At 56.1% G+C, this 25,383-nt stretch overlaps 6 protein-coding genes across 6 annotated transcripts; 3 read left to right on the plus strand and 3 right to left on the minus strand.

The window, feature by feature from the left end:
* Nucleotides 1-2,143: 2,143 nt before the first annotated feature.
* INS49_011277 (uncharacterized protein) lies at nucleotides 2,144-7,654 on the minus strand (the record flags this gene model as incomplete). Its single annotated transcript, XM_043171996.1, has 1 exon — nucleotides 2,144-7,654. The coding sequence occupies one exon, from the start codon at nucleotides 7,652-7,654 to the stop codon at nucleotides 2,144-2,146; it is 5,511 nt and encodes a 1,836-aa protein (XP_043023741.1).
* Nucleotides 7,655-8,809: 1,155 nt separating this feature from the next.
* INS49_011278 (uncharacterized protein) lies at nucleotides 8,810-9,816 on the plus strand (the record flags this gene model as incomplete). Its single annotated transcript, XM_043171997.1, has 2 exons — nucleotides 8,810-9,555; nucleotides 9,624-9,816. The coding sequence occupies 2 exons, from the start codon at nucleotides 8,810-8,812 to the stop codon at nucleotides 9,814-9,816; spliced, it is 939 nt and encodes a 312-aa protein (XP_043023742.1).
* A 608-nt stretch (nucleotides 9,817-10,424) lies between these two features.
* On the plus strand, nucleotides 10,425-12,638 carry INS49_011279 (uncharacterized protein; the record flags this gene model as incomplete). Its single annotated transcript, XM_043171998.1, has 1 exon — nucleotides 10,425-12,638. One exon carries the CDS (start codon nucleotides 10,425-10,427, stop codon nucleotides 12,636-12,638), a length of 2,214 nt encoding a protein of 737 aa, XP_043023743.1.
* Nucleotides 12,639-17,985: 5,347 nt separating this feature from the next.
* INS49_011280 (uncharacterized protein) lies at nucleotides 17,986-21,142 on the plus strand (the record flags this gene model as incomplete). Its single annotated transcript, XM_043171999.1, has 4 exons — nucleotides 17,986-18,412; nucleotides 18,542-19,136; nucleotides 19,212-20,348; nucleotides 20,398-21,142. 4 exons carry the CDS (start codon nucleotides 17,986-17,988, stop codon nucleotides 21,140-21,142), a joined length of 2,904 nt encoding a protein of 967 aa, XP_043023744.1.
* A 742-nt stretch (nucleotides 21,143-21,884) lies between these two features.
* On the minus strand, nucleotides 21,885-22,727 carry INS49_011281 (uncharacterized protein; the record flags this gene model as incomplete). The annotated part of the gene is made up of 1 exon (XM_043172000.1): nucleotides 21,885-22,727. The coding sequence occupies one exon, from the start codon at nucleotides 22,725-22,727 to the stop codon at nucleotides 21,885-21,887; it is 843 nt and encodes a 280-aa protein (XP_043023745.1).
* Nucleotides 22,728-23,416: 689 nt separating this feature from the next.
* Nucleotides 23,417-24,606, minus strand: INS49_011282 (uncharacterized protein; the record flags this gene model as incomplete). Its single annotated transcript, XM_043172001.1, has 3 exons — nucleotides 23,417-23,612; nucleotides 23,676-24,237; nucleotides 24,336-24,606. The coding sequence occupies 3 exons, from the start codon at nucleotides 24,604-24,606 to the stop codon at nucleotides 23,417-23,419; spliced, it is 1,029 nt and encodes a 342-aa protein (XP_043023746.1).
* Nucleotides 24,607-25,383: the final 777 nt, after the last annotated feature.

Raw genomic sequence — 25,383 nt, forward strand, 5'->3', positions numbered from 1 at the left:
AACCAACATGCGAAATAACGCCGGGAATCTGGATGAGACCGACCAGAGTTAATCAGTCCGTCTCACTAGGATCCCCCTCGCAGCTCTTGCTTGCATGTTGACGACAAGCCAAGGGCCAGACCGTCCCTTGCACACCATATCGGGAGACACTGCTGATCGCACTTTACCTGGTATGTGATTAGAGTTTGGTTCGCTCCGCGATGGGGCTTATTTTATCATCGAGCCTCCCAAGGGCTTACAGCAGCACGAAGCACACGGTGGCAACCAGCGAGGAGACTAACAAACTCCCTCCTTCGGTCCGACCACATGCCACCACTCGTGCTGAGTATCAGACCGGGTGTCGTAAATTTTACGAAAGCGATGCTTCATGAGATGCACATGTGCCCTCGCACTGCCTGTTGCTCCACACACATCTCCTCAACACACCTGAGCACTTTTACGACCCATCGACCTGCGCAATAGGCAATGGGCCAGCCAGGCCAGCCGGGGGAGGAGGGCAACGAACCCAGCCACACACACCATCCCTCTGGATCTCAGTTTCCTGGCCTCTCCCTGGACCAGCGGCCACGCCTCCCTGATCTATGGTCATGCAGGACCCCGAGATCAACGAGAAGGTCCCGACGTGCATATATGCAAGAAAGGTGTTCGCAGAGCCGGCCACCCTGTCGCGACTCCGAGGAGCCAGCCTTCCCACACAGTAGATGGGCCAAGTCTATGCCTACCTGCCGGCCTCCATCTATCTATGTCTCTTCTGTCTCATCTGCCTTGTCGTCTCGACCGGGGCAAATCAAGACATCCGGCCCACCATCACTACTCACACTCCCAGCAGGGAAAAGCTGCGCCTGACGCGGCCAGCTCGTGATTGTCCCCTGTCCCCCTCCCCCCGAAGGCTCCCCCGGCTAACACGCCTCCCGGGACGCGGGGCTTGGGACCATCGCCCGCTGGGCCCTGCCTCCCTACCCTCCCGCAAATGTGCTCGGCGGCTCGTCGCGTCCCTACACCACCACTAATTCGCCCCTTCGAACCCTGAAGTTCAAGCAGGCGCGAGTAGTAGCAGCAGCAGCTGTATAGTGTGGCTGGGCCGGCGAGCAGAACTCAAGCCTCCATCCCACATGGCCGCCATCGTGACTTGCCTCCTCCCCATCTCTCATACCCCATAATTCCCCAGCCGCCGTCGTAATGGTGCGTCAAGCTCCAAGATCTTGCTTGGCCCAAACCCCCCTCCTTTGAAGTTCCCTGGCCAACTTCCCAAGACACACTGCCTCCTGCCCCCTCCCCCTCCCCGTTCCCCAAGATATCGCCTCCCGGGGTCTAGCAATCGGCCGAGTGTAGTCCACGGGGCTGGTCCTGTCGTGTGTGCTGCAGTTCGTTCGACCCTTCTCGGGGGCGACTTCTGATGACGACAGGGTGCCTCCCACATGTTTTCTCGCGGCTGTGTAACAGGAAGGGGAAAGGCGTGCGGGTCTTTGTTCTGGTGCCTCCCACGCCGCGACGTTACTGGGTCTCGAGATCCAAAGACTCCCGAGGGGGCCGAAGGGGGGAGGGCATGGTTGTTTGTGGGACACTGTGAGAGTAGCAGGCATGGCCGTGTCGCGGCACCCAGGTACACAGATCGACTGGCTCTATGCTCTCTCACCAGTGCCCGAACCCCCAGAGTGAAGCTTGGGGATTTTCATTGTGTTGCTTGTCCAGCTCTTACAGAGAGGTGAACGTCTCCGGATAGCGTATAAACCATTCACAGTCCAGAGTATCAGCGGGACGCTGAGATCGGGATGGCTGTGATAGTAGGACAACGGTGGCATCCATATTTCAGCCCAGTATAACAGAGATGATGGACGTTTTCAAGCAAGCGTGGACAGAAAAATCAGGCTTGGGCGCCCATTATACTCATTATCTTCATGATGACCTCCCGTCGCGGATACCCAAGCACCCCACGCGCCTGGAATCCCAGTAGATGTACATATCTGTATGCTCGTAACCAGTACAGCGTGCTATCGCCCGAAAACACACAGGATAGCCCCTGGCCTTGACCGATAAATCAAAACGGCATGCTCTTTTCCAACACCAAACGCCCATTCCGTATGATAGTGAAGCTGATGACCACCGCTTCCGGTGATAACGAGTAGCACACATGCCACACGCATCAGCCCGCGAAGCTGTCCTCGATGCCCCAACGCTCGCTCTCGTCGGCGGCACACTTCGTCTTGCCCTTCTCGCCATCGCTCTCCCCTTCACTGACATACGAGGTAGGGTCCTCTTCCTTCTCGAGTTCGTACTGAGACAGGTCGAATGGCATCCCGTCAGGCTGAAGCAGCATCCCCCTCAGCACCATGTTCTTCCATACCACATCTCTTATATGTCGTATCTTTCTGTTCGCTTGCAGGCCGTCCAATTTCTGCAAATGCTTACACGAGCGCACACATCTGCGTTCGTATACCCGCCGCTGGATTCGAGTCTCCATATCCAGGCGCCCACAGTACCTTGCATCACGTTCGGGGTCCGCGTCAGGGAGCTTGAAAACGTCGGTGTTTTGCGCTTCTCCATCTCGGAGGATCACGCGTACAGGAGGGTAAAAGCCTTGCGTGACCGAATTGTCACGCACGTCAACCTCGGTCAGCCATGGGAACTGGCTCAAAACACCGAGCAGGGGTTTTAGGTCGGCCAGCCGGTTGCCTGCAAGTAGCAGGCGTTTGAGTCTTGGGATACTCGTGAGACCACTGACGTCGGACAGACCGTTGAAGCTGAGGTTGGCCACACGCAAGTTGGGCATCAGTTGTCCGAGGTTATCGGGCAGCCGCTGCAGGCCGCAGTTCGCCAGGTCCAAGAGCTGCAGGTTGAGGAAGTCGCGTGGCGGATCAAAGAATCCGAGATGATTCCCTGAAAGGAATAACTTTCGAACCTCGTATGCGGTCTCCAAGAAGGACATGTCGAAAGGCCTTGATCCGCCCTGCTCCCTAAGCGATAGACTGTCCAGATGAGGAGCTCGAGACAGGCCGTCGACTGTCGTGAGCTTGTTGCGATCAGCGTAGAGGAGGTGAAGTCGAGGCATCGAGGCGACATCGATTTTTCTCAGCTTGTTGTCGCTGATGATTAGGTGGTTCAGTGCGAGTGGCTCAGCAGAACTGAATTTAACCAACTGGTTTCCTTTCAGATTGAGATAGGTCAAGGAAGAAAGCTCGTGCAGACTCTCAATTTCCCGTATCTTGTTGCCCTCCAGATCAAGGCTGGTCAGCCTTTGCAGGTTTGTGCCGTCAAAGCTGAGCTTCTCAACGGAATTCCCCCTGGCCCGCAAGGTCAACAGGGAGTCGTGAAATCTGAGGCCATCCAGGTTCGCCAACCCGCAATTGTCGGCATCCAAGCCGCGCAGATGAACCAGACCGTTGAAAGCTGAGAGACTCTTGATGTCGTTGTTCGAAACGTTCACATACTGCAAGTTTGCCAGTCGATCCCAAGCAGTCAGCTCGCTAAGCATGTTGTGGGTGATGGTCAACTCGCGAGTAGATGACGGGATACCGTCTAGAGCTCTGATCGTATTGTGAGAGACATCGACTTTCACAAGGCTCCCACAAAACCGTTCTAGCATGTGCAGACTGCCCAAATCTTTCTCACGGAGTGCGATCTCCTTCAAGTCCTCCCAATACGGCTCAAATGGCTCCACTTCCGCAATTTTGCTGACAAGGTGACGAACCGTCTGCGACATGCGCTTCCGTGAGGTGTCGCCCGTGACAAGGTTCTGGTCACCGACGAGGTAGCTCACTTCAAACGCGTATGAGCGATCCTGGTGTGCAGTGAAGTCGGATATCGGACTCAGTGATAAATTGCCGATTTGGTGGCTCAGCGTTTCCGCATTGTCTGGTCGAAGGCTTGATTTGGGCCGACCAGGAGTTTTGAACATGATGCTCACACTTGCTTGGCGACGTTGACTTGGCTTCTCTTCCGTAAGACTCTGGTCCCCGGCCTTGCTGACTTCTGTCCTATCCGCAAAGCTCTTCTCGTCACTCTCCTCCTCAATGACCGAGACTGGTCGAGGTACGAATGATGCGCCCTTGACCGACATATGGCGTGATGGTGCGCTAGACGAGCTTCGTGGGCGTGGCCCGCCGTGGCCGTTCAGAGAATGAACGGGTGTTGCACGGCGACTATGCCTTCCTGTTGACTGGAGGATATCTGCGACAGATTGCTCGAACATGCTTGTGTTGTTTTCTTCGGGGCCGCTTCCGGATACCACATCTTGTATGATTGAAGCGATTGGAGACGAAAAACTGATCGTCATTCGTCGACGAGGTGACGAGTCTTCCAGGCGATCTTCATGTATTGTGATCTCGTGCTCAACGTCCTCGTTGTCGGCCTCGGCAAACTTCTTCATGAGTCTACTGGTAGACCTCATCGAGCCATTCTTGCCTGGTTTCTCCGCAAAATCCCTGACGAGAATGGATTTGAGAGACTGGCCTCGAACCGACTGCTCCGGACTTCCCACGAACTTCTCTGGTCCAAAGAACTGCTTGCCTGACTCACCCTGCCGACTCTGCTTATCTCTCAGGTTCTGCAGCTCCCTCGTCGCATCCACAGTCAAGTCGGGAATGTCAGCAAACGGGTCGTCCTCGCTATTCTCAGAGACGAGGGTGCTGCTTCTCTTCGGGCGTGTCGCGTGCACCTTGTTGCTCTTGACCCAAATGTTGCGTTGTCTATCTAAAACCATGTTGCCGACCTGGTCGGGGATGAGATGGGACACACTCTGTGGTGCGATGGTCCTCCTGGTATCTGACCCCCGGGAGGATCCTGTTCGTACCGATTGTCCAGTGGAAATGCCAGATTCGGAGCCTGAACTGTGAGAGGGAAGTCGGTCTCGGAATTGCTGGGCCTGTTCAGCTGAAGTGGTGTTTTCATAGCGATGAGGGTTCTCAGAAATCCGAATGTTGGGTGGGTCGCTGACGATTTCATCATGCCGCAAGACGCTATGCTCAGACGCCTCCGACATAGAGCTATGCGACCGATACTCCAGTGCTTGCACCGCCTGAATATCTTCTTTAGAGACACCGAGTGACCGGAGAGAGGAGGCGATGATATCACCCATGTCGCTATGCTCCTCGTATTTCTTCAAATGGTTCACTAGCTCGGGATTTTGTTGCCGGTTGACGGCCCTTGGGATAGGCTTCCCATCACGGCTGGGCGGTCGTGAAAATGGTTCTCGAGTCGACTCCTGAAATGAAGAATCTGGCAAGGCTGGCTCCCGGGTGGCCTGCTTGATGTTTTCCGATTCGGACTCTTCCACGCTCGTAAGGCCACTCCGCGTACCGTTCTTGCCTCTGATAGCCGCCATGATGCGGTGTGCTTCGTTTATGAAGTCTTCTGTTCTGATGGAAGGCTTCCTCCCTCCGCCCACCGGAAAATTAGGTTGATGCTGAGCTTTCTGAACGCCCTTCCGCGCACGTCTCGCTCCTTCATTCGCAGGGACTTTTAACTGATCGTAAGGATGTTCTTCCCTTTGAACTGACGACCTCTGACTGGGACTCGGGGTTGGAGTTCGAACGCGGAGGACCTTGCGAGAAGCTAGAACTTCGGCATTAGCTTTTTGTTGCATTTCGCCAGCGCGAGCGTCCTTACGCTTCCTTCCGATGATAACCTGCATATGCTGATGGGAAGTCTGTGTTGGCTCCAGCATATGCTCGTCTCCAGCACCGAATGAGATATCGGACTCATGTAGAGTTCTCCTGCGCTTCGGCGTCGGGTCTTTCGTGGGTGATGTCCGCGGTCTCTTGTACTCATGGTCTTGGATCTGGTGTTTCGGAGTGGCTGCTAGCACGGCCGCAGACGCAGCTCGTGAGGCGGCCCCCGAGAAAGTCCTGAAGTGCAGTGCCGAGATGTTGTCCGGTTTCTGACGTCGTTTTGCAATGGAGATATTAGCGCCTCCCGAAGGCGAAGAGTCCGCCGTGGCATTGAATGCGACCGACCGATGGAAAGAGACCTCGTCGTCGTCAGACTCGTTGGAAAGACGGGAGAAGTCCTCATCAAACTCAAATCCATCAAGCTCTCCTGCCCCGAACTGACTGACCGACCTAGTCTGCCTTTTACGGGAATCAGAATTCTGCCCTGGATCTTCCTCATCTGATTGCGGTTTGAGGTCCGCATCGGTAGTGTTTTTTGACGCACTTCCCAGCGAAGTCCGCTTGCCGAGTATTGGAGGTCTTTCTGACGTGGGCGATGTATTTGGGTCCTCGAATTGGCTGATTCGTCTCAACAGTGTTTGGTTTGTGAATGTATCATACGGCCCAAAAAGCTTCAGTGGGCTGCCGCCACTGCCCTGGGCACGAAGATGCTTCTTCTCCGGGCTTGGGAACGGCGCAGCAGGCACGGGTGGCGTCTCAGATGACATGTCCTGAGAGTCTGGCTTGTGACCACGTAGGCTCGGGAACTGCTTCGGAGTGCTTGCTTGGAGAGATTCTTCCGGAAGCATGTCTGATGTGTTTCCCAGTGCTGGTGTCAACACGGGATGCTGAAAGGAGCCGTCAACCGACTGACCTCCCCTACGGAGGTTGACAAAGCTGCCGAGCCGTTGCAAGCCCTCCGTGGCTGCTGTTCCTTGGGGCCTGCCTCCTCCCGCAGACGAGTGACCATGCTCGGAGCCGCTTGCGCGCGAGCGGTCCTTCTGGAGCTTCTCAAGACGCTCATACAGGACTGACGGCGACAGGTCCAGCGCAGAGAAATCATTCTTGCCATCTTCGCCACCACGCCTACCGATGAAGATGGGGCTGAAGTCTTCGTGGCGAGCCGCACTTTGACTGCTTGTCTTTCGCGACTCGTCACCGGCAGTGGCTGGAGCTAGAAATTGTGCTGCAGACCGGCTACTGTCTGCTTGCGCTCCCTCTCGTGGCACGTTTCGTCGAACGGACATGTCGCTCAACTCGCTCGTGTCAGATCCTCCCTCGTCGGCTAGTTTGTACCTGACCGAGCGACCCTTGGACTGGTTTGCCCCAATGTGCTCGGGCAGTTCCTGTTCCGTGTATCGATCAGAGTAGACCTCGTAGTTGGAATAGTTCCCTGCGATTTCCGGTGGACTGGAAGGAAATGTCGTGTTGTTCCTCTGTAAATCGCTGCGGTCCTCGTCTGGATGTCCGGGAGGGGCCTTTGCCGGAACCGGTGGCTTGAACATGCCCTCAAGACCGGTACCAGCGGAAGTGAAGAGGTCACGCTGCTCCCCATAGGCCAGTTCGCCGTAAATTAGCCTTCGTTTCCATTCTGGGGTGTCGAATTTTCTCTTGTCGGGCGATGAGCTGAGCGACTGGCGCTGGACGGTATTGTGAACAACAGATCCTGCAGGAGAGCCAGAAATGGACCTGCTCGCTGTGCGGCCTCGAGGGAGATGAGACCTGACCTCATGAGAGAGCTTCGATGGAGTTCTCTTGGACAGCTGTGCGGGGATGTTAATGTCGCTGGGGCTTCGCTCGCTCAGAGCGGCGCTATTGTTCCGGTTGGGCGTGGCCGACAATCTTCTACTAACGCTGTGGCCACTGGATGGCCGCGGGATCTTAGTCCCGCTGGCTCTGACACTGGATCGTGTTGTGCCGTTCCTGGTTGGAGGCTTGGAGTTGGTTGGAGAGTTTGGCTCTGAGGGCCAGTCCTCCGACAGAGAGTCAAGCCAGGCGTGCGACGACATGGTTTCGGCTGGCTGCCGCAGCTGGACTGGTTGTCGCGTCGGGATCAGCTCGCATCCATGAAGTCCGTACGGCGGTCGCGATCAGAGGCAGGGCCAGCTGGTGGCGGAGAGATGCAGGCAATGTTGGTGGCTGTCTCGCGATGCGCGCAATTGAAGACGAGCACAGGGTAGTGACGCGATGGAGACAGGCCAGCCTCGGGCTGCGGATACCTTGCTGGGTGTCCAGTCTGCGATCGGGCGGGTCATGCAATCGCCTGCAGGGTGGATTGGCACGGTATGCAGCACAGTACCGGTGGAGTCGCCAGCGGTCGACAGACTACCACACAGACAGCAGACAGCAAGATGGTGATGCGGCCCTGGCAATTGATACTGTAATGGAAATTGATCCGTCAAATAGTCACAGATTCTGCGGTGCCGTTCTCAATGTTGGAAGGATGGTCCTCCTGTTCTGTCAGAGAGAAAACGCGTTGTGGGCCAAGAGGGCGGAGCTCTGACTGCCCAGGTTTGTCTCTCTTTCCCTATGCAAAGCATTTTGGGTTGCAACCTGCACTTGTGCAAAACACAAACCTCGTTGGGGACGTGATTGGGCTGCTGGACGGCTGTTGTCACGGCAACCCGCCCTCCGGCATCTCCCTCATGAGAGCTCGGCCTGAAAACGGGCTCTGCCATCGCCAGTCGTGCTTCCAGTCTTCAAAAGTCCTACAGACCGGCCAGGCTCAACTTGATTCGGCTGTTGTGCTCAAGAGACCCAAAATAAATCTGGTGTTGTGTCTCCTCCTTGCAAGTTGGACAAAGGACTTTCCCCGGGTACCTAGGTACCTCGTGCGGATGGCAGGGGTCTAGAGCACTTGCATGACCATTTGTGGTCAGTGCGCCAGAAGCGTGTGCTTTTCGCGTAAAGTGGACTAGAGAAAGCGCGTGTTGCTCTTTGCAACCGCGCCTGTCTCCATTCGACCTCCGGCGGGCCAAAGCTTTCCGCCTCTGCCTGCTCTGTGCCCTCAACAGAAGGTAGCCCGGCCCCCTTGTTGTCCGTCCTGCTCACCACCACAGAAGTTCTAACTCTTCGCTCTCTGCCACTCACAAACGGTGCCGCACAAATGCTATCGTGGATTCGACCCCACTGCAGCCGGACAATTGGGGTGTGCCGTCGCCGCCATGCCACCAATACCCTTCCATCAGCTCAGCGATGAGCCCCTTTACTGTGAGGCGGTGCAGGACAAGGACGACGACGAATTTTACTCGGGCTCGGAGGACGATCACTACGAAGGCCCTCTGCACCGACGCCTGCATATCGAGAAGAAGGCTATTGACTTCTTGTCCGGCAACGTGCCCATCTTACTATCCGCAGCTCTCCGCGGGCCTTTCGACAGGAAGCAATGGAACAACCCATGGCGGTCAACGCGAGCCGAATCACATGCTGAGCCGTCCAAGGCCCAGCCTACCCGATCGAGACAGACGGCTGCCCCCGAAGAGGACCTCCCTGATACCCAAGGCACAAGTCTAAATCCCCTGCCCAGTCCTGAGATCACGAACCCACCATCGGCAAGGAAAAATCCGTATATGGACGAACAAGACTACAGTCGCATCAAAAATTGGAGAGCAGCAGTTAAGAGCACATCTGTCTCCAAAGACCCATTCTGGCAATCACAGCAGGCCGACAGGGATGATGAACCTCCCGCGAGGAAGAGATCTGCAGATCCAACGTGGCTGCACAAACGTGACCGGAAGAAGCGAAGGTCTGTCAACCCCAAGGATTCCACTCCCGGTGACTCCCCGAGTCTTGTAGCAGCTCGAACCAGAGGCAGTCAGACCCGTCAGCTACATGCCTCTCAGATGGTCGCTCAATTCCTGCGAGACTCCTCTCCGCCGGAAGATGAGCTTGCAACAAATGGGCGTATCAGGTCATCATTCCCGAATACCTCCCCCATGGCGAATAAGAGAATAGGGATGCCCAGCCAGCTGCGCTCAGGACGGACTACGCCCCATCGGAGAACACGACTCCGTCAAGCCGCCGATACTTCCGAAGACGAGCTGTCTTTGCCGGCCGCTACGCCTACTTCCGATGCTGCACGCAGTTTCACCATGGTCTCGACGTCTCCGACAAAAGACAGGTCGGCCCGCCAACGGAGAAAGATCATCAAGAGCAAGGCTCGACCACCTAGCGGCCGCGGGAATTCATTAATAGGCCGAGAAAAAGCCAAAAAGCCACAGCTCTCTCAGTCGTCAGCGAGCCAAGGTTCGGATCAAGATGGGGCTAGAGAACGTTCTCGAACGGTAGCACAGATTGCGGGAGCAGCACTTGAGCGCATGCATGAAAGCCCTCAAAAGTTGTTGACCAAGCAATCCGAGCCATGCCAGGATCAGCTTCTTCCAGATAGCGCTGCTATAGCGGAACCAATGGTCCTGTCCCAAGCCGTGGCTGCTCTGCCTTCGACTCAACAAGACAACAGCTTTCTCTTCCACAAGAAAGTCAGAAGCCCTGCAGGTAAAGAGCGCGGGCGATCAACCGGCGTTCTCACAAACGGGGCTGCGCTGAGCCCATCTTCGCTACAGCTCCATGTGACTAAGACAATGGAGCAAGGAGACCATTCGGTCCCTGGTGACGACCCAGCTGACCCCTTTGTGCCCGGTCCAACAAGTATGAAGAGGAAGAATTCCCACATGGAACAAGCTTTCCCCAAGCGAACTCGTAAAAGAGTCCAGAGATACAATATGCTCACCCGCTGCGGACGAAGGCGTCCCATCCAGTCACAGCCCAACAAATCTTCAGATGCAATGTACGAACGGCAACAAAACGAATGGCGAGATAAAGACGGCGAATGAATTCCCTGCTAAGGTCGAGCCTGATGCTGCAAATGATTCGGTAGAAGCGGTGCAGCTTCAACATACGAACAAGTATAAGGCACTCGAAGAACCTCGGAGCGTTTTGCAGGTGGACGGCTGTTCCCAGTCGGACTCGGAATGGTCGACTTATATTGACACTCAGAACCGGACTCCTGCCTCTTCCTCGGAAAAAGAGACCACGAAGAAGTCAGATGACGTACCAGTCGTGGAGTGTGGCGTCGATGGCTTGTCCGACCCGGAATGGTCAACTTTTATCAACACACAAGACATCACGCCCGTCATTCCTAGGCCAGAGGCACCCGTCGACCCGGAAGAAATCGTCACAAATATTGCCTATCCGGGCCCAGATGTCCGAGTCGGCTCTGACCAGACAACACATACCAACTTGGAGGCTCTGCCACCCGTCTTTCCGGAGCAAGCTAACATGGCTCACCAAATTGATCGGGCTGCGTCCGTCAGCGTTTCTTCCTCAGATCTTGCTGGTCAGGCAAGCGATGCTTCTGAAGAGTCCACTCCAACAGGAGGCTCCCAAGATGCAAAGCCTTCACAAGCTAGTCTGGGATCAATCATTGACGCATATGCCGAGATCAGCGTCTTGTCAACGAATTCCAACACGAGTACGACGAAACCGCCTGGAGTCGAGCATGAGGGAACAGAAGCAGATTTGTTCACGTCACCCTGCTCTTTGCCAGATCAAATTGAGACTATCCCGATGGATGAGTCTGGTGTGCATGATGAGAGCCTTTCTAGTGGGAAGCTGCAACAGCTTCAAACAACGGCACAGAAACCGGCTACCACAGAACCCCAGTCAGGCCCGAATCGCGATCTCGACGAACCTGATGAGATTACGATCCATGTGGAAACACGGAATATTGAGGACTTATCAGGACTTTCCCTACAGACTCCAAGAGCATCCGAGGAAACTGCGGGCTGTGGTAGTGGCTCTAGCTTCCTTGATGAGCCGACGGTCGGTCCTGAAATACCACAGCTTCAAAGCCCATGGACAAGGGAAGCAGCCTGCTCTTTGCAGATGCCACCTCAGGCTCCAAGTAATGACACAAGACCAGAGTCTGGTTCTGATGGCCTGGATAAGGCAGCAGAGCAAGTTCAAAGCCCGTGGATTAAAAAGGCTGACATTGCCTCGCATTTGTTTATTCCGCCAACGACCTGCACAAGCTCCACTGGAAGCACACCCGATTTGAGCATCCTTGCCGGGAAAGCACTGGCGATGTCCCAACCACCCCAGAGGCCTTGGGTGCCGCAGACTCCGGCAGCCCCAAAACTCCCAGCTGCGGACTTTGAGATGTCTATTAGAGCATTTTCGGATTTCATGTCACCCTCGCCAGTGAAGAAGCGAGCGTCATCGAACGGAAGCATTCTCAGGGACTCAAGCGGAAGGTCCGGTATTCTCTTCAAGACACCTGGGCAGCGAAAGCCAGATCGTCAAGTGCACTTCGCGCCTCTTCCGGGCGAGCAAGAGCTGTTCATCGATGAACCTGTCCCGGATGCAAAGGACGCCATCTACGATGAGGAAGATGTTTCCTATTTCGATCTATCCGGTCAGAAGACTGGCACAGTGCGGATGCCTAAGCCAACCATGAGAGCAGCTTCCCCGCCCCCTATGGAGATGAGCTCTGTGGAAGTTGGCACACTCCCCGACCACGACCAGAAATTCGCCAAGCACTTTGAGGCGATGTCAAAACGCAAGAAGCCAAGCCGGAAGTCTCTGAGGCTCTTGCCCTCGGATTCTCAACAAACGGCGTCCGCCAGCCAGGAAGTCGGTGCTATGGCAGAGGCTTTCATCCAAGCCTCACAGACCAGGAAGAAAGGCTTGGAGCTAGCCGCTGAGAAAAGAGCCGAGGCAGAACGCGGATATGAATACGAAGAGAAGACATCTCCTGTGGCGATGGACATTTTTGAGGACCAGGAGAATGTGGAGCCGGTGGACGACGTCAGCGCAGTCCTCGATAACCTGGACAAGTTCCTCGACAATACTTGGGGTATCGAGATGGAAACCGACGATCGTCCTGTGAACGATGCGCGGAGCAAGCAGGAGAAAGAGACTGCTTCTAGTCAGGCTGCACGACGCCAGGTTGAAGACCCATTGTTTTCTTTGGAGGACAATGTTTGGGCCGATTAAAGAGTCCATTCCTTCAGGCTGGATTGCTCTGGATGGAAACTCTACAGGGCCAGTGGGTCAACGGACTGACATGGAGATTGACAACACGAGCGAGCATCATGGCAACGTGGCGCGCATGTATAATTATCAGCGCCCAATCTTGTTTGCTTTTGCTGGAGACAGGTGGTCTGATGCTCACAGAGCACCGTGAGGATATTGGAGTTCTTTGGTAGGGTCGATTGCATTGGTAGCGCGCGGAGTTGCTTTGCCAGAGATATCCTATCGTGCTTAGAGCACGTCGTTGTCGCCTGTCACGGCAGGAACACAGAAATAAGACAGACTTCTTTACTGCTTGTTGAAGAAGCGCTTCAGCCTGCGATCACATTCAAGCACATGGCTTAGATGTCGGTCCCAAATACTCTGCGCAAGATCGACACTTTACCGCCAAAAAGCCCAGACCCATCCTATACATCTCAGTCCTAACTGACTTCAGGAGTTCGCTTCCTCCAACCTACACAGGACAAATGCTATCTCGGACACGGCATCTGGGAAAGACGACCAACTAGGAAGCCTGCCGCATAAAGCCCACATCAAGGTGATTCATCCTGCGTCTAGATCCTCACCGTTACTTACAACGCGAATGAATGCGCAACATGTGGGACCTATTGGTTGTCGGCGCAAGGTTGGGTTTCCGCGTCACCGCTATGTCCTCATTCCTCAGACTGGGACCCTTTCGACGCCGTTCACGCAGAACACTACGGGCCTACAACGGCGCTCAACACTACTGCATTGTCATCAAGGGCTAGTCACATCAATCAAATTTTCGGTTTCGCTGCGAGCAGAAACTGACATGTCTCGTTGTGATGCCATGGCTCTGGGCAGTGAGGCTACAGATGTCCCTGGAGACACAATGGACAGCGAGAGACGTCGCAATAGCCTTCACGGGGATGCAATGCGAGACAAAACAAGGAAATCGAACGGGCGAATCAAGTTTACACTCGACGAGAAGCCTTCAAGCCAGTGGGATCTGTACAGGTACATTGCTACGACACAGACATGGGGATTGGTGGTGTTGGGATTAAATGCAGAGCGCGGCAAGGCATCCAGAGAGCCGCGTCCTCATGCTATCGACTAGCTCGAATAAAGTAGAAGCTTCACATGCCTGCCGCTACAGCTCTTCTGTGCGGTGTCTGCTCATAGAGTGAATGGTATACTCGACGGAAACGGAGTAGAGCAGAGCAGAGTGCTACTCCAGAGTCCGAGGACTTGCTATCATCTGTCGTGTGCTGGTGCCTGGGCCATCAGCTGCGATACAAACCAGAACGGATCAAAATGTATCCCTGGTACCCGGAGCCCAGGCCCAGTCCGTAGAGTGTAAACAACCGTGGCTCAGCGAGACGTGTCGAAGGAGCAATTGGAGTTGAATATAGCCGAGCACAGCAAGGTGAGCCGTGTAACTCGGCAGACAACAAGACGAGCGTAGGGCCAGATGAAAAAGCTGTCCCTTCCCACCACTACACGGCAGTCTCGGCTCAACGTGGCATGTCTCTGGTCGTCGGACGCATTCTTCCATCCATGTCATGGGTACCTTCCAGAACTAGAACAAGATGTGATGTGGAACATGTGCGGGTTATCATCCCGGATGGCGGTGACGGGGATAGGGGAACTGGATTACCAGAGGAAATCAAGACTAGCACATCATTAAAAAGTGCGCTATCCAAGCTGAAGATCGAACAGCGGCGAGTGGCTTGGGCAGAGCTGCAGGAGACAAAGGACCAATATCAAACTCACGCTGTGACGGAAGGATGACACAGACGACATAGATGCTGTCGGACCATGGAACGGGGCCAGGCCGTGAAGCAGTAAAGCCAGCTGTCCTATTTTCGTGATCCAGGAGGAGAGCAATCTGGAAGCCGGAGCGCATCCGCGATGGCGCTGCCCTTGAAGCGGCTCATACAACTTTTTCACCGTCCGCTTGGACTGCCTCGGACTCGACTAGACATGAACGGCCGGCAGGAAGGAACACATCCCCGGCAAGGATACGCTTCGCCTGGTTGTGCTCTCTCGCGACAAACAAGAAAAAAGGGCGGTGACCACGGACAGGCACAGAAGCCCACGGCTCCCCCGTCCGCCGAAGTGAGCCAGTGCCTGATAGGCTGGAACAGGCGGAGATACAGTGTGTGTACCTGGCGGGAGGGCTCGTTCTGACCAGCTTGATCGGATTCCGGGGCCTGCGACTTGCGAGGTGAAACTAAAAGGAGGAAGCTTCGGAAAGTGGCATTGACTCGAGTTGCTGATGATGCTGCGCGGAGGAATAGGAGGCTGTACGGAGAGCACGTTGTCGGATGATTGGCGAGTGTTTTGTCTCGGGCTCTTCTGAGCATGGGCTCTCTTGATTGGGCCGTTCGCCCTTGGCAAAAGTCAACATTCAGCCTCCATCCATCATACCGCAGTCCGTCTGTATGACGGCGAATGAATTGTCCACCGTCTGGAGTTGCGGGAAAAGTAAGCACGCAAGGACGGACGCAAGTGACAAAGCGCAAGTGACAGATCGAAAAGCAAGGGTTGTCTGTTAGTCTACGTGCGCGATATTCCTGACCCAGACGGCTGTGGGTGTGGGTGATAGGAAACCGCGCCGACCCGTTGGAACGGTCGGAGGAGGTGCTTACCACGAGGGAAAGGTGACAGGTAGATGGGCGAATAGATGGGCAAGACGGGCCTCCCTACTATGGACGAGGTAGCCGGGATAGTGTCTGGGGATCCAGGGCCGACTCGTTCTCACCGGTCGGGCCAGGGTGCCAGCAATGAGTTGCACGAGTTGGCCAGTGCTGGGCCTCGGTGCGACTCGAGCCTGTCAAAGGCGGAGGTGACGGAACGTGATACGGGGGCAAGCGGGATGACGATGATGGGTCTTGGGTGTCTGTTGTCGTTTGCGTAACGAAGCCTGGGCCAGCTAATTCTGCGAAACAAAACCTTGCGCTACGCCCAGGGTTGGGCAAGACAGACAACTGTCTGACGCAGTGGCATTGGCTGTGGCCCACGAGCAAAGACAGTCACGATCTTGGAGAGCGGGAAGTTATGGATCTAGGTTTTCTCGGCTCGTTTCCCCGTCACAGAAGGGACATGGCGAGGGAAGGAGGGAGAGGCGAGGGAGCGGAGTCGAAGGCCCCATCAACCCTCAGCCGGCCCCGGGATCATGACAACAGTAAGGCTGACGAGTTTGCAAGCTGGGGCTAGGCATGGAACCCAGAACCCACCAGTGACGCCCACGTGGTACGTACTGTAGTTCTGGACGATTAGCGGGCATTGAGCGACGCTTCCCCAGGCCCTTTAAGGTTGGTCTACTTGACACCTTGGTGGCCCCGTACCATTGACAAAAGGGGGCCGAGGAAACAATGCAGGTACTTGGCCCGTCGTTGCTGCCGTCCCAGGACCAGCCATTCCCTGGGCCTGGGGCAGGTGAGCAGATGCGCTGGTCTTACTGGCAGGCTGGGCGACTCGGGCACAGACTGGCCGGGCTTATTACATGGGCCTACCGAGTAGGGGCGTCAAACGAGATTTTAGATGTCGTCCTCAGCCCGATGATGAATGCAATGATGAGGGAAGTACCCAGCAGCAGCCGCACACAGAGTAGAGGACAGTACAGTAGAAGTGGTGCGCCTGTCATGGGGCTGGCTAGCGTCAGGTACGTACTCTTGGTTGTCGGTGCCCGATTGTCGGACTGCCTGGTAAATGTGCATGTACCTCTGTACCGGTGGGCCTGTTGTTAGTGTAGTTACGGCACAGCCCAGTATTGTGTGTCGCCCGCCACAGGGGTTGCGGTTTCTTGCGTGAACCTCTGTGTGCTCCACCCCTGGGAGGGCGGCCAGGCCTTATCTCGTGGGCGGCTTAGCGAAACACCTCCTCCGCCCCCCCCCTCCATTTCTTTCCCACACACCGACTCTCCGACTCTCCCAAGAAACGACAATTCTGCCACAAATCACGCCTGTCGTCCAATTGCTTGCCCGCAACGGCACACAGGCCCAAAGCCGACGCAGCAGCAGCACATGGTTCGTGCCATCGCCCAGTGTCACGACAGTAGCATCAGGGACAAGCAGCGCAGGGTTTGCCGTCCTCCTCATTCCTCCTCCTGCCTCTCCCTCTCCCTGGCCCTGGCCGTGGCCCTGGCCGGCTCGCGCCCGCGCTGTCTTGCTTCTTCCACCACCCCCCGCGCAACCGTCGCCTATCAACTCTCCCACACCCACACCTCTCCCCATCCACAGCCAATGTCCACCACATGTCGCCGTCAACTACCTCTGGAGCTGTACCGGTGAGCCCCCACAGTGGTGAACCCGAACCTGCACACGCACCTGCACCTGCACTCGCACCCGTATCTCTGCCCGTGCCCGTGCCCGTGCCTGAGCCTGAGCCTGAGCCTGAGCCTGAGCCTGTGCCTGAGTCTGTACCGGTACAGCCACTCCCACTCCCACAACACCGAGAACAAGGACAAAATCAAGGACAAGGGCAGGACCAGCCGCGCGGCGATCGCCCTGCCAGCGCCCCCTCCACTCCCGCCGCTTCCCAAGCCCCTGGCACGTCGAGCTCTCTGGCAGCTGGGGAGGATGGCCGAGCAGGAACAGCAACATCCCAGATTACCCGTGTACCTAGTTTCGAGAACAATGCTGTTGCACCAGACCTGATAGATAAAAGGCCCAGGGGACCTACATCTGCCTCTGCCTCTGCCTCTGTTGTTCCCAAACGGCCTCAGGGGCCCTCTCTGCTGACACAGCAACTTGCAGAAGCTCGTGGTATATCTCTTGCTCTCGCTAGCCAGTCCCTCGATGCACCTTGTCCCAGCCCTCGTTTGCAAAACCATACGTACGACCCTGCCACCGGTAGTCACCCGAAACAAGACCTCCCTTCGGACAGGCTTCCATCCGCACAATCCCATCACGACGACCTCCAGGAAGCATCCTATGAGAGCGATGGAGGTTCCGTGACGCCCAGAGCCTCACCAAGGGCTCTCGCCGCAATGGCTCGCACTGGCGCCGTCGAAACACTTACTCTTCCTCCCCGGTCCAGCGAAGCTGTCCTACCTCGCACACTCGACTCATCGGAACCTAGAAGCGTGGACTCAAGGCCCTGGAGCCACAGAGACCTTCTCAGATCCAGCGGCAGGGGCACGTCGCTGGAGAGAACAGACAGGGAGAAGAGATTGAAGGACGTTGCGTTCTCCAGCCGCACGTACTCTGATACCTCAACCTCACCTTCATTCGCCCCCTCAACACTGGACCGAGATCTGGAGCCATCTAACGGAAGGCTGGACCCAGGTGTTGCACCAAGCCAACGGTCCCCGGTCAGGCCTCGCAAACCCGATCATCGAGTGTCAATGGGGCCTGAGAAGGCGTGGTCAATTGGTTCGGACGACCTTAACAACGGCCAAGATGGCCAGGTTGAGAAGTCCATCGCAGAGGTGCTGGCAGGAGTGGAGCCGAACGCTAGGAGCCGCAAAGCGAGTCACAGCCTGCGCTTCTTCAAGGAGGGACTCCCGGAGGAAACCATGAAGAGGAGAGAATCACGAATCGGCCCAAGCCCCAGGGAGAGACTGCCGCCGTCCACGAACGATGCCGAATTTGAGAGGCAACCGGGGGGTGGCCGCGGTGATGATCATTTCAAGAGCCTGCAGCCCTCCCCTGGCCCTGCAGAGGAGGTACCGGGACGTCTGTCGCGCACCAGAACATTCCCGCTGTCAATAAGTGCGCAGAAGTATAGCGAGGAACCCCAGGATTACTTCCACGTGCGTCGCGAGCATAAAGGTCACGCTGATCCGCAAACCCCTTTGGATGAGGGAGATGCGCACGAGGAAAAGTTACCCAAAGTCTCTGGTGGTCTCCCAGCGGATCGAGAAGTGCAAGCAGGCCCAAGTGATACAGCTGACGCTGTAGAGGACGGTGAAATTTCGGGAGAGGAGAAAATATCGTCTGCCGTTTTTCTGCCGCACAAGGGCCCCCATGCTGCCCCCGATAGTCCATGTGATGTTGAGGAAGATCTCGATGCGACAAGTGAACCTGGCGTGACACACCAGCGGAACGCCGATGGCTCAGCTTGGCTGGTAAAGGCTGACGAACCCGAGGTCGATGAGCCGAAGTCGACTGAAGGTCCCATGGAAGACAATGTGCGGGATGCTGCTCCCAACCGACCCCTTGATTCCGGACCGCGCTCCCCCGGTATAAACCCGCCCGAGAAAGCTGCACCTGCGGCGTCTCCTTCCCCAGAGCATGATCGTGCGCAACAAGAATCCTCCTTGGATCCTCAACTGGGCTCACAGGAATATGAAGATCATGTGCATGACCATCAATTAGGCGCCCAACAGCCGCTTGATGCTATAGAGCTTGTTCCTTACTCACACCAGGTGGGTGGGCACACGACTCTATGGAAGTTCTCGAAGCGAGCGGTTTGCAAGCAGCTCAATAACCGAGAAAATGAATTCTACGAAGATATCGAAAGATACCATAGGGACCTACTACCTTTTCTCCCAAGGTATGCACCAGCCCTCAATAAATCCGTTTTTGTCGACAAGGAAGTGTGCCGGGTATGCGGCTAACATCATTGCAGATATATCGGCGTACTCAATGTGACATACTCAAAGCAGCCTCGGCGCAAATCTACTGTCAGGAGAGATGAGCCTGTCGCTTCCGAACGCAAGAAAGGCGAGCAAAGGGAACAGAGCACGTGTGTGCGGGCTAATGGCCTTTCGACTCATGACGCTGCAGAGAAACCCAACCAAGCCGGTCAACAGGCGAGCACGCACAATAGAGTAATCAGCCAATCCTTGCAATCAAGCTCGATCCCAATCCCAACGGTCACGTTCATGGACAACCAGCATATCCTGCCCAGGAGCCTCCTTCACCCGGCAGCAAATGCGGCTCTCTGCTCAGACCGTGCTCGTAGCTCGTCAATCTCTGTCCCGGCGTCGCACTACGCCTCCAACGAATCAACGCCTGGCGGGATTTTGGAAAGGCCGTCTCTGGAAGACCGTCATGCTAATAGCTGGGGAACCACTGTGGTCAACAAGAAACTGCGTCACGAGGTCTTCAACGACGCCTTTCGGAACCAGCCCATCAATATTCACAGGCACAAGAAAGCTCACCAGCGAGTATTGCCCAAGAAGACTTTGGACCGCCTGCTTCGGCCCCAGAGTTCAGACTCTAGCCTCATGAGAGCTAACGGTGTGGAGTTACACTTACCCGTGGTACACAAACAGGAACACAGCCAGCCTGTGCCTTCACGCATGCACCAGAAATCACAGAGCGACCTCGGCCCTTCCAGCGAGCCTTGCCCAGATGGTAATGGCGAGTCAAAAGATGTCACTGGGACTAGTGCTCCTGAGCCAGACATCCTGAACGAGGCCATGGTACCCCAACGCAAGAAACGCCGGCATTCTGGCAGTGCTCTTCGAAGGAGGCCCAAGGACGTGTCGGATTCGAGGGGCGATCTGCATTATTGGGAAGAGCCTGATGACGCAGGCTACAAGGGCGACAATGAAGAATTTAGGGGCGCAGCGCCCGGGTCGGACGCACCCACAGCAATGCCCACCCAGGGTCTTAACGGGGCAGCTGAAAACCAAGTCACGGCATCGTCTACGACGTCGTCGGCTTGTGAATCCGCAGTGGTCTCTGTGGCGACAAGCCCCACAAGCGAGTTCAAGAGGATGTCGAGGCCAATGAACCCCCAAAGAGGCCCAGACTCAGCGTGGGTCTCGAGTATCGTACTTCTTGCTTTTGGAAGATTTGACCGCCAGCATGAAGCGCCCCTGTATCATGGACCTGAAGATGGGCACACGACAGTATGGCGTCGAAGCCAATCCCAAGAAGCAGAAGTCTCAACAGCGCAAATGTGCCGAGACAACTTCACGGGAACTCGGTGTGCGGGTCTGCGGCCTTCAAGTGTGGGATGCACAGACCGAGAGATACGTTTTCCAAGACAAATACTACGGTCGCAACCTCAAAGCCGGTGACGAGTTCCAGGAAGCACTTACCCGCTTCCTTTATGATGGAAAAGACCTCCACAGCATCCTCCGGCACATCCCCAACATTCTGCAAAAGCTCAGCCAGCTTGAAGTCATCGTACGTCGGCTGCGAGGCTACCGATTCTATGCCGCGAGTCTGCTCATGACCTATGACGGTGACCAGTCCGGCAAGGACAACTACGACACCGCGGTCGAAGACTCGACAACGGACTTTGCCACTGACACCGAAGACGCCAGTCGGGTCCGCAAGCGGAAGAACAAGGGCGAGATCGATTTCAAGATCGCCGATTTTGCCAACAGCCTTATTGCCAGCGACATGGACAAGGACAAGCCCTGCCCACCACGCCATCCTCAGGATCCAGACTGCGGCTTTCTCAAGGGTCTGCGGAGTCTGCGCAGGTATTTCCTCAAAATCCAACAAGACACTCGCACCGAGTTGGGGCTGCCTTCAGCGCAGCGCAACCTGCTCTACGATCCGCAAATGGACGTCTCGGAGGACGAATCCGTGAGCGAGTAAATAACGCCGCTGCTGCTGCTGCTGCTACAGCCTGTTTTCGGGCACCCGTTGTGCTTGATGCATCTTCTCAACTACTCCTTCCCCCGCTCTTTTCTATGACAGTGCATAATAGCGACTCTGTTTCGCGTTGTGCTTGGGGAAACTGCTTGTCTTTTTTTCCTCCCTTTTTGTACCTGATAAGGTCAATAGTGCGTTTGGCGTCTTCAGAGAGTGTTTTGATTTCAAGGGATCACCGTTGTTCGTTCCGAGTACATTGAAACTCGGCTTCCTGTGGAGTTGAATGGGCCCAAAAATACGTCAAAAATGATACCAATGATACCAAAAAGTCAACCAACACCAACTATGCTACAAGGAAACAAGGGCCGGATTACTCGGAAACAAAGGATGGAAAACTCGAGGAAACAGGCCTGGCGTGGGCCCTGGATGTACTTACTATTGTGTATGAGACCGACTGCAACTGGGCTGAGCTTGACTGCGGACTGATGGATATGCTGGGCCAAGGCCAAGAGCCAACTTTCTTAGACTGGACGGAGAGGGAGTTGGTGGGTCTGGACGGCGAATGGTTTATTGCATCGGTAACGCATTCTAGACGCTGTAGAGGAATGGACATCAAGATAATTTGCTCTACGATGATGCATAGCTTGGACTGCCTTGACTGCGTTCAGTGTCCTGACTGGCATTCGCAGTATTTATTTTTGAGTCAGCGCCCGGTCAGGATACGTGGCTCAATGTACTCGCGTCATCACAGCTTCGCCTTCTCATATGCCTTGACCAAGTCCTCCACCCTCTTCTGGCCCCTCTGCTTCCTCTCGTCCTCCCCCTTGAACCAGGCATCATCCTTGGCCTCCTCCCGCTCGTGGTTTTCCAGCAAATCCAAACACTCCCGGTACATCTCCATCTTGAGCAGACCGTACACGCCCGTCTTGCCCCTCTCGGTCAGCTTCCTCTCGCTCACCAGCGCGAGCACCTCGTCCCAGCCCCCCGCGGCGTCCACGATCCCCTTGGCGGCAGCCTCCCTGCCGCCGAAGCGCCGCGCCTCGAGCACCATCTCCCTGTAAGTCCTCCTGTCGGGGAGCTTGACGCGGAAGACGGCCGACATGGGCGGCTTGAGCGGGGCGCCGAACTCGAGCTCATTGAGGCAGCAAAACCCGCGGTCGGCGGACATAACGCGATAGTCATGGTGCAAGGCGAGCATCAGACCGCCCGCGAAGGCGTGCCCGTTCATCAGCGCCACCGTCGGCATCGGGTACGTCAGGTAGCGGCGGAAGAGCGCCCACAGGCTGTCGGACCAGTAGGCGCTGCCGTGGGCGACGGCGTGGCCCAGGTCCAGCCCGTTGGAGAAGAACTTGGGCAACGAGGAGGTGGTGACCACGCAGCCGGGGGCCAGGGAGAACTCGACGATGTCCAGGGCCTGCAGCAGCGCCTGGCACACTGCCGTCGTGAGCCGGTTGTCCGGCGGGGAGGCCAGCGTCAGGAGGTAGACCCGGGGCGAGGGCTCGGTGATTGTGACGGACCCGCCGGGGTGCTGATCACATGCCGGGACCGGGACGCTGTAGAGCGGCTTGGATGTGCTCGGGTCGGCCATGGTGGTCTTTGTTTCACGGGCTGCCTTCCACCATGAGAGGTAATCCAGCGGGTTTGTGAGAGAGAGACACAGGCCTGTTGGACAGTGTGGTCAAGTTGCAGTGCTTATAATTGTCTGGGTGGATGGCACTAGGGAGAGAGTGTTGACGTTGGACCCTTTGCAAGTAAGCTCCGACTTTTGCCTCGGCACCTGCTCAGCCCTCGGCCGTCAGGGGAACACGGCTGTCAACTGACAACCGACCCCGACCACCCAAAGGCCTCGGCGACGCTACCGGTGTGGGTACGGGCTGACCCAGTATCTTGGCTATGAAATGATATCAAAAGCCAAGGGTTGAGTGATTCTGATAACTGACTGCTTCATCGCAAGCAGCCAACGGTGCAGAGAGCATGCTTAGTCAGCCCAGACCCATAAATATATGACAGGTCCATCTCGGTCTGCAAAGAGATTTCAGGTCGTTCTGTTGGATCACGAGAACCTCGTACTTCACACTCTGAGATCGCCCTTCAAAACACCGCGCTGTCTTGCTACAGGTGTCTGTCTTTGCGCAAGATGAGCCCAACGCCACGAAATCAAGTCCCTCGCCGCCATGCCGAATCTTTGAACCAGCAAAAACGAGAAAAAGAAAAAGGCTACCCCAGTCTCTGTATAGTGATCCTCATAACCCGTCATGCTCATAGACTTTCATTCTCTCATACAGCCGAGTAGCCCCCTCTGGAACCGGTGCCCTGCACCGTGTTAAGGACCCTTCTCGTCCAGTCCTTGAGAAGGTAGGGAATATCGCGAATGGTGTCACTGTGCGGCAGCAGGTCCCAGCCGCGGGCCCCGTAGCGGTTGTAGTTCAGCCAGGACCCAAAGATCAGGTAGGACGCAGTAGCAAGGAACACGCTGTACAGATGCGTTAGTGATTAAGCACAGGCGATTCCCATGAGGGATAGACAGTGAACTTACAGAATGACAAGCCATGTGAAGAAGCCCCAGTGCTGGTTGCTCGGGTACTCGTCCTCGGGCAGGCCCTCACATGCGTATTTTGTGTACCATGTCAGCCTCAGCACGTCGATTTCCTTGTCCTCGCTCAGGGGCCCGTAGCTGTCGAAGATAAGGGCCGAGTCCGGCTTGAGCAGCTGGTGCTCCGACGACCCGTCCTTGTTCTCGTCGCCGTCGGCCCTCTTCCGCTGCCCAGCGGCCGAGCTGCCCTCCTCCTCGGTCTCCTCCTGGCCCGGCTCATACTTGTCGTCTTTCGGGTCCCACTCGCCCTCCTTGCCAGTCTTGTCCTTGCCGCATACCATCTCGACAATGGCCTGCTGTGCGCGCTTGCTGACCGTGTCTTTCCCGCCGTGCAGAACAATCCGCACACCCTCCTTCTTGGCATCGGCGCCCGAGTCGGATGTCTTGAGCCGCGTTATCTTGGGCTCCAGGTCGCTCCCTCCGTGGTTGGCCAGGTTGCCTGCGATCGGGATGACGGACTGCACTGAGTCTTGGTCGTCTTTGATGCCGCGCACGATACCACAGACTGTTCATGTCTACTTTAGCATGACAAGCCCACTCACGATGATGTTTAAGAGAAGCACTCCTCCGGTGATGGAAACTCACCCCTTGCTCCGTTCGGACAGCTCTCGCTGCGCGGGCCGTCCTTCTTCAGCGGTGCACACAGATCCAGCGTGTACGTCGTGTTGCGAAACTGGAATGGCTGGTTTTCATCCAGCTCCTGCGTCGTGACCACCGAGTGGGGGCCCCCGAGGTCTTTGAAGTTGAACTTTTGGCGGTCGACCAGGATTTTATCGCATTGGAGCATCGCTGCCGCCGGCGTCGCCAGCAGGAGCAGGTATAGCAAGCCAGCGGCGGACTGTGCCGCTGGCGATGTCGTCGACGGGCAACGCATGTCGATGGCAGGTTTGTGGCCAGTGTGGCGTACGGTCGGAGGGGTTTCGCGGAGGTAGATGGGCTGGACGCGGGCGGTTGAACGGGTGGAAATATGCACAGGACGAAGATGGATATGGAGACGTGGGCCCGATCTCGCGGACTGGTCAGTTTCGGCAAACGAGGGTTGCTAAGAAAGCTTGTGGACGATCTACAGTGTTGGATGGGGAGGATCGAGGGTCGGATTTGTCATAGAAATATGTTTTACGGGGCAGAGGGCTCTTCGGGAAAGAGGTTGGAGCTTGAAGCGCCATGCGTACCATGCCGAGCGGCTATGTCATGAGCAGCCTTGGAAGTGATGCAACCTCCGACCGACGTCACGTGCCCGCCCAAGATGCAGTCGGAGACAACCTTCTCGAAACAGCTCGTACGGGTCCCGAAGCCCAGCGCATGTGCACACCGCAGACAAGCACATAGAAGGCCAAAAATTGCTTGCACACTGGGATGCCCTCATAGAGATTTTCCTTCCAGAAGCCACGAGGTTATTGGGAGGAAGGGTGTGCTGCCCCGCCACTCAAATCACGCGCCCAACTGTGTGACGGAGATGCTCAAGTGACCATGGCTAATCATCCAGCATGTCTATTGGTTACACATCGCGCTCCACAGGCAAGAGAACCTCTTGATCAATTTCACAGCATGATCTTCACATATGGCACAGAAATAGTGTCCAGCAAACATCCATGGCTTGAATATTTCACATTGCATCTGCGAGGGCCCCTCAACATCTGCTACGTTGTCA

This window comes from Diaporthe citri, assembly GCF_014595645.1.
Source record: "Diaporthe citri strain NFHF-8-4 chromosome Unknown scaffold_5, whole genome shotgun sequence".
Lineage (NCBI taxonomy): Eukaryota > Fungi > Ascomycota > Sordariomycetes > Diaporthales > Diaporthaceae > Diaporthe > Diaporthe citri.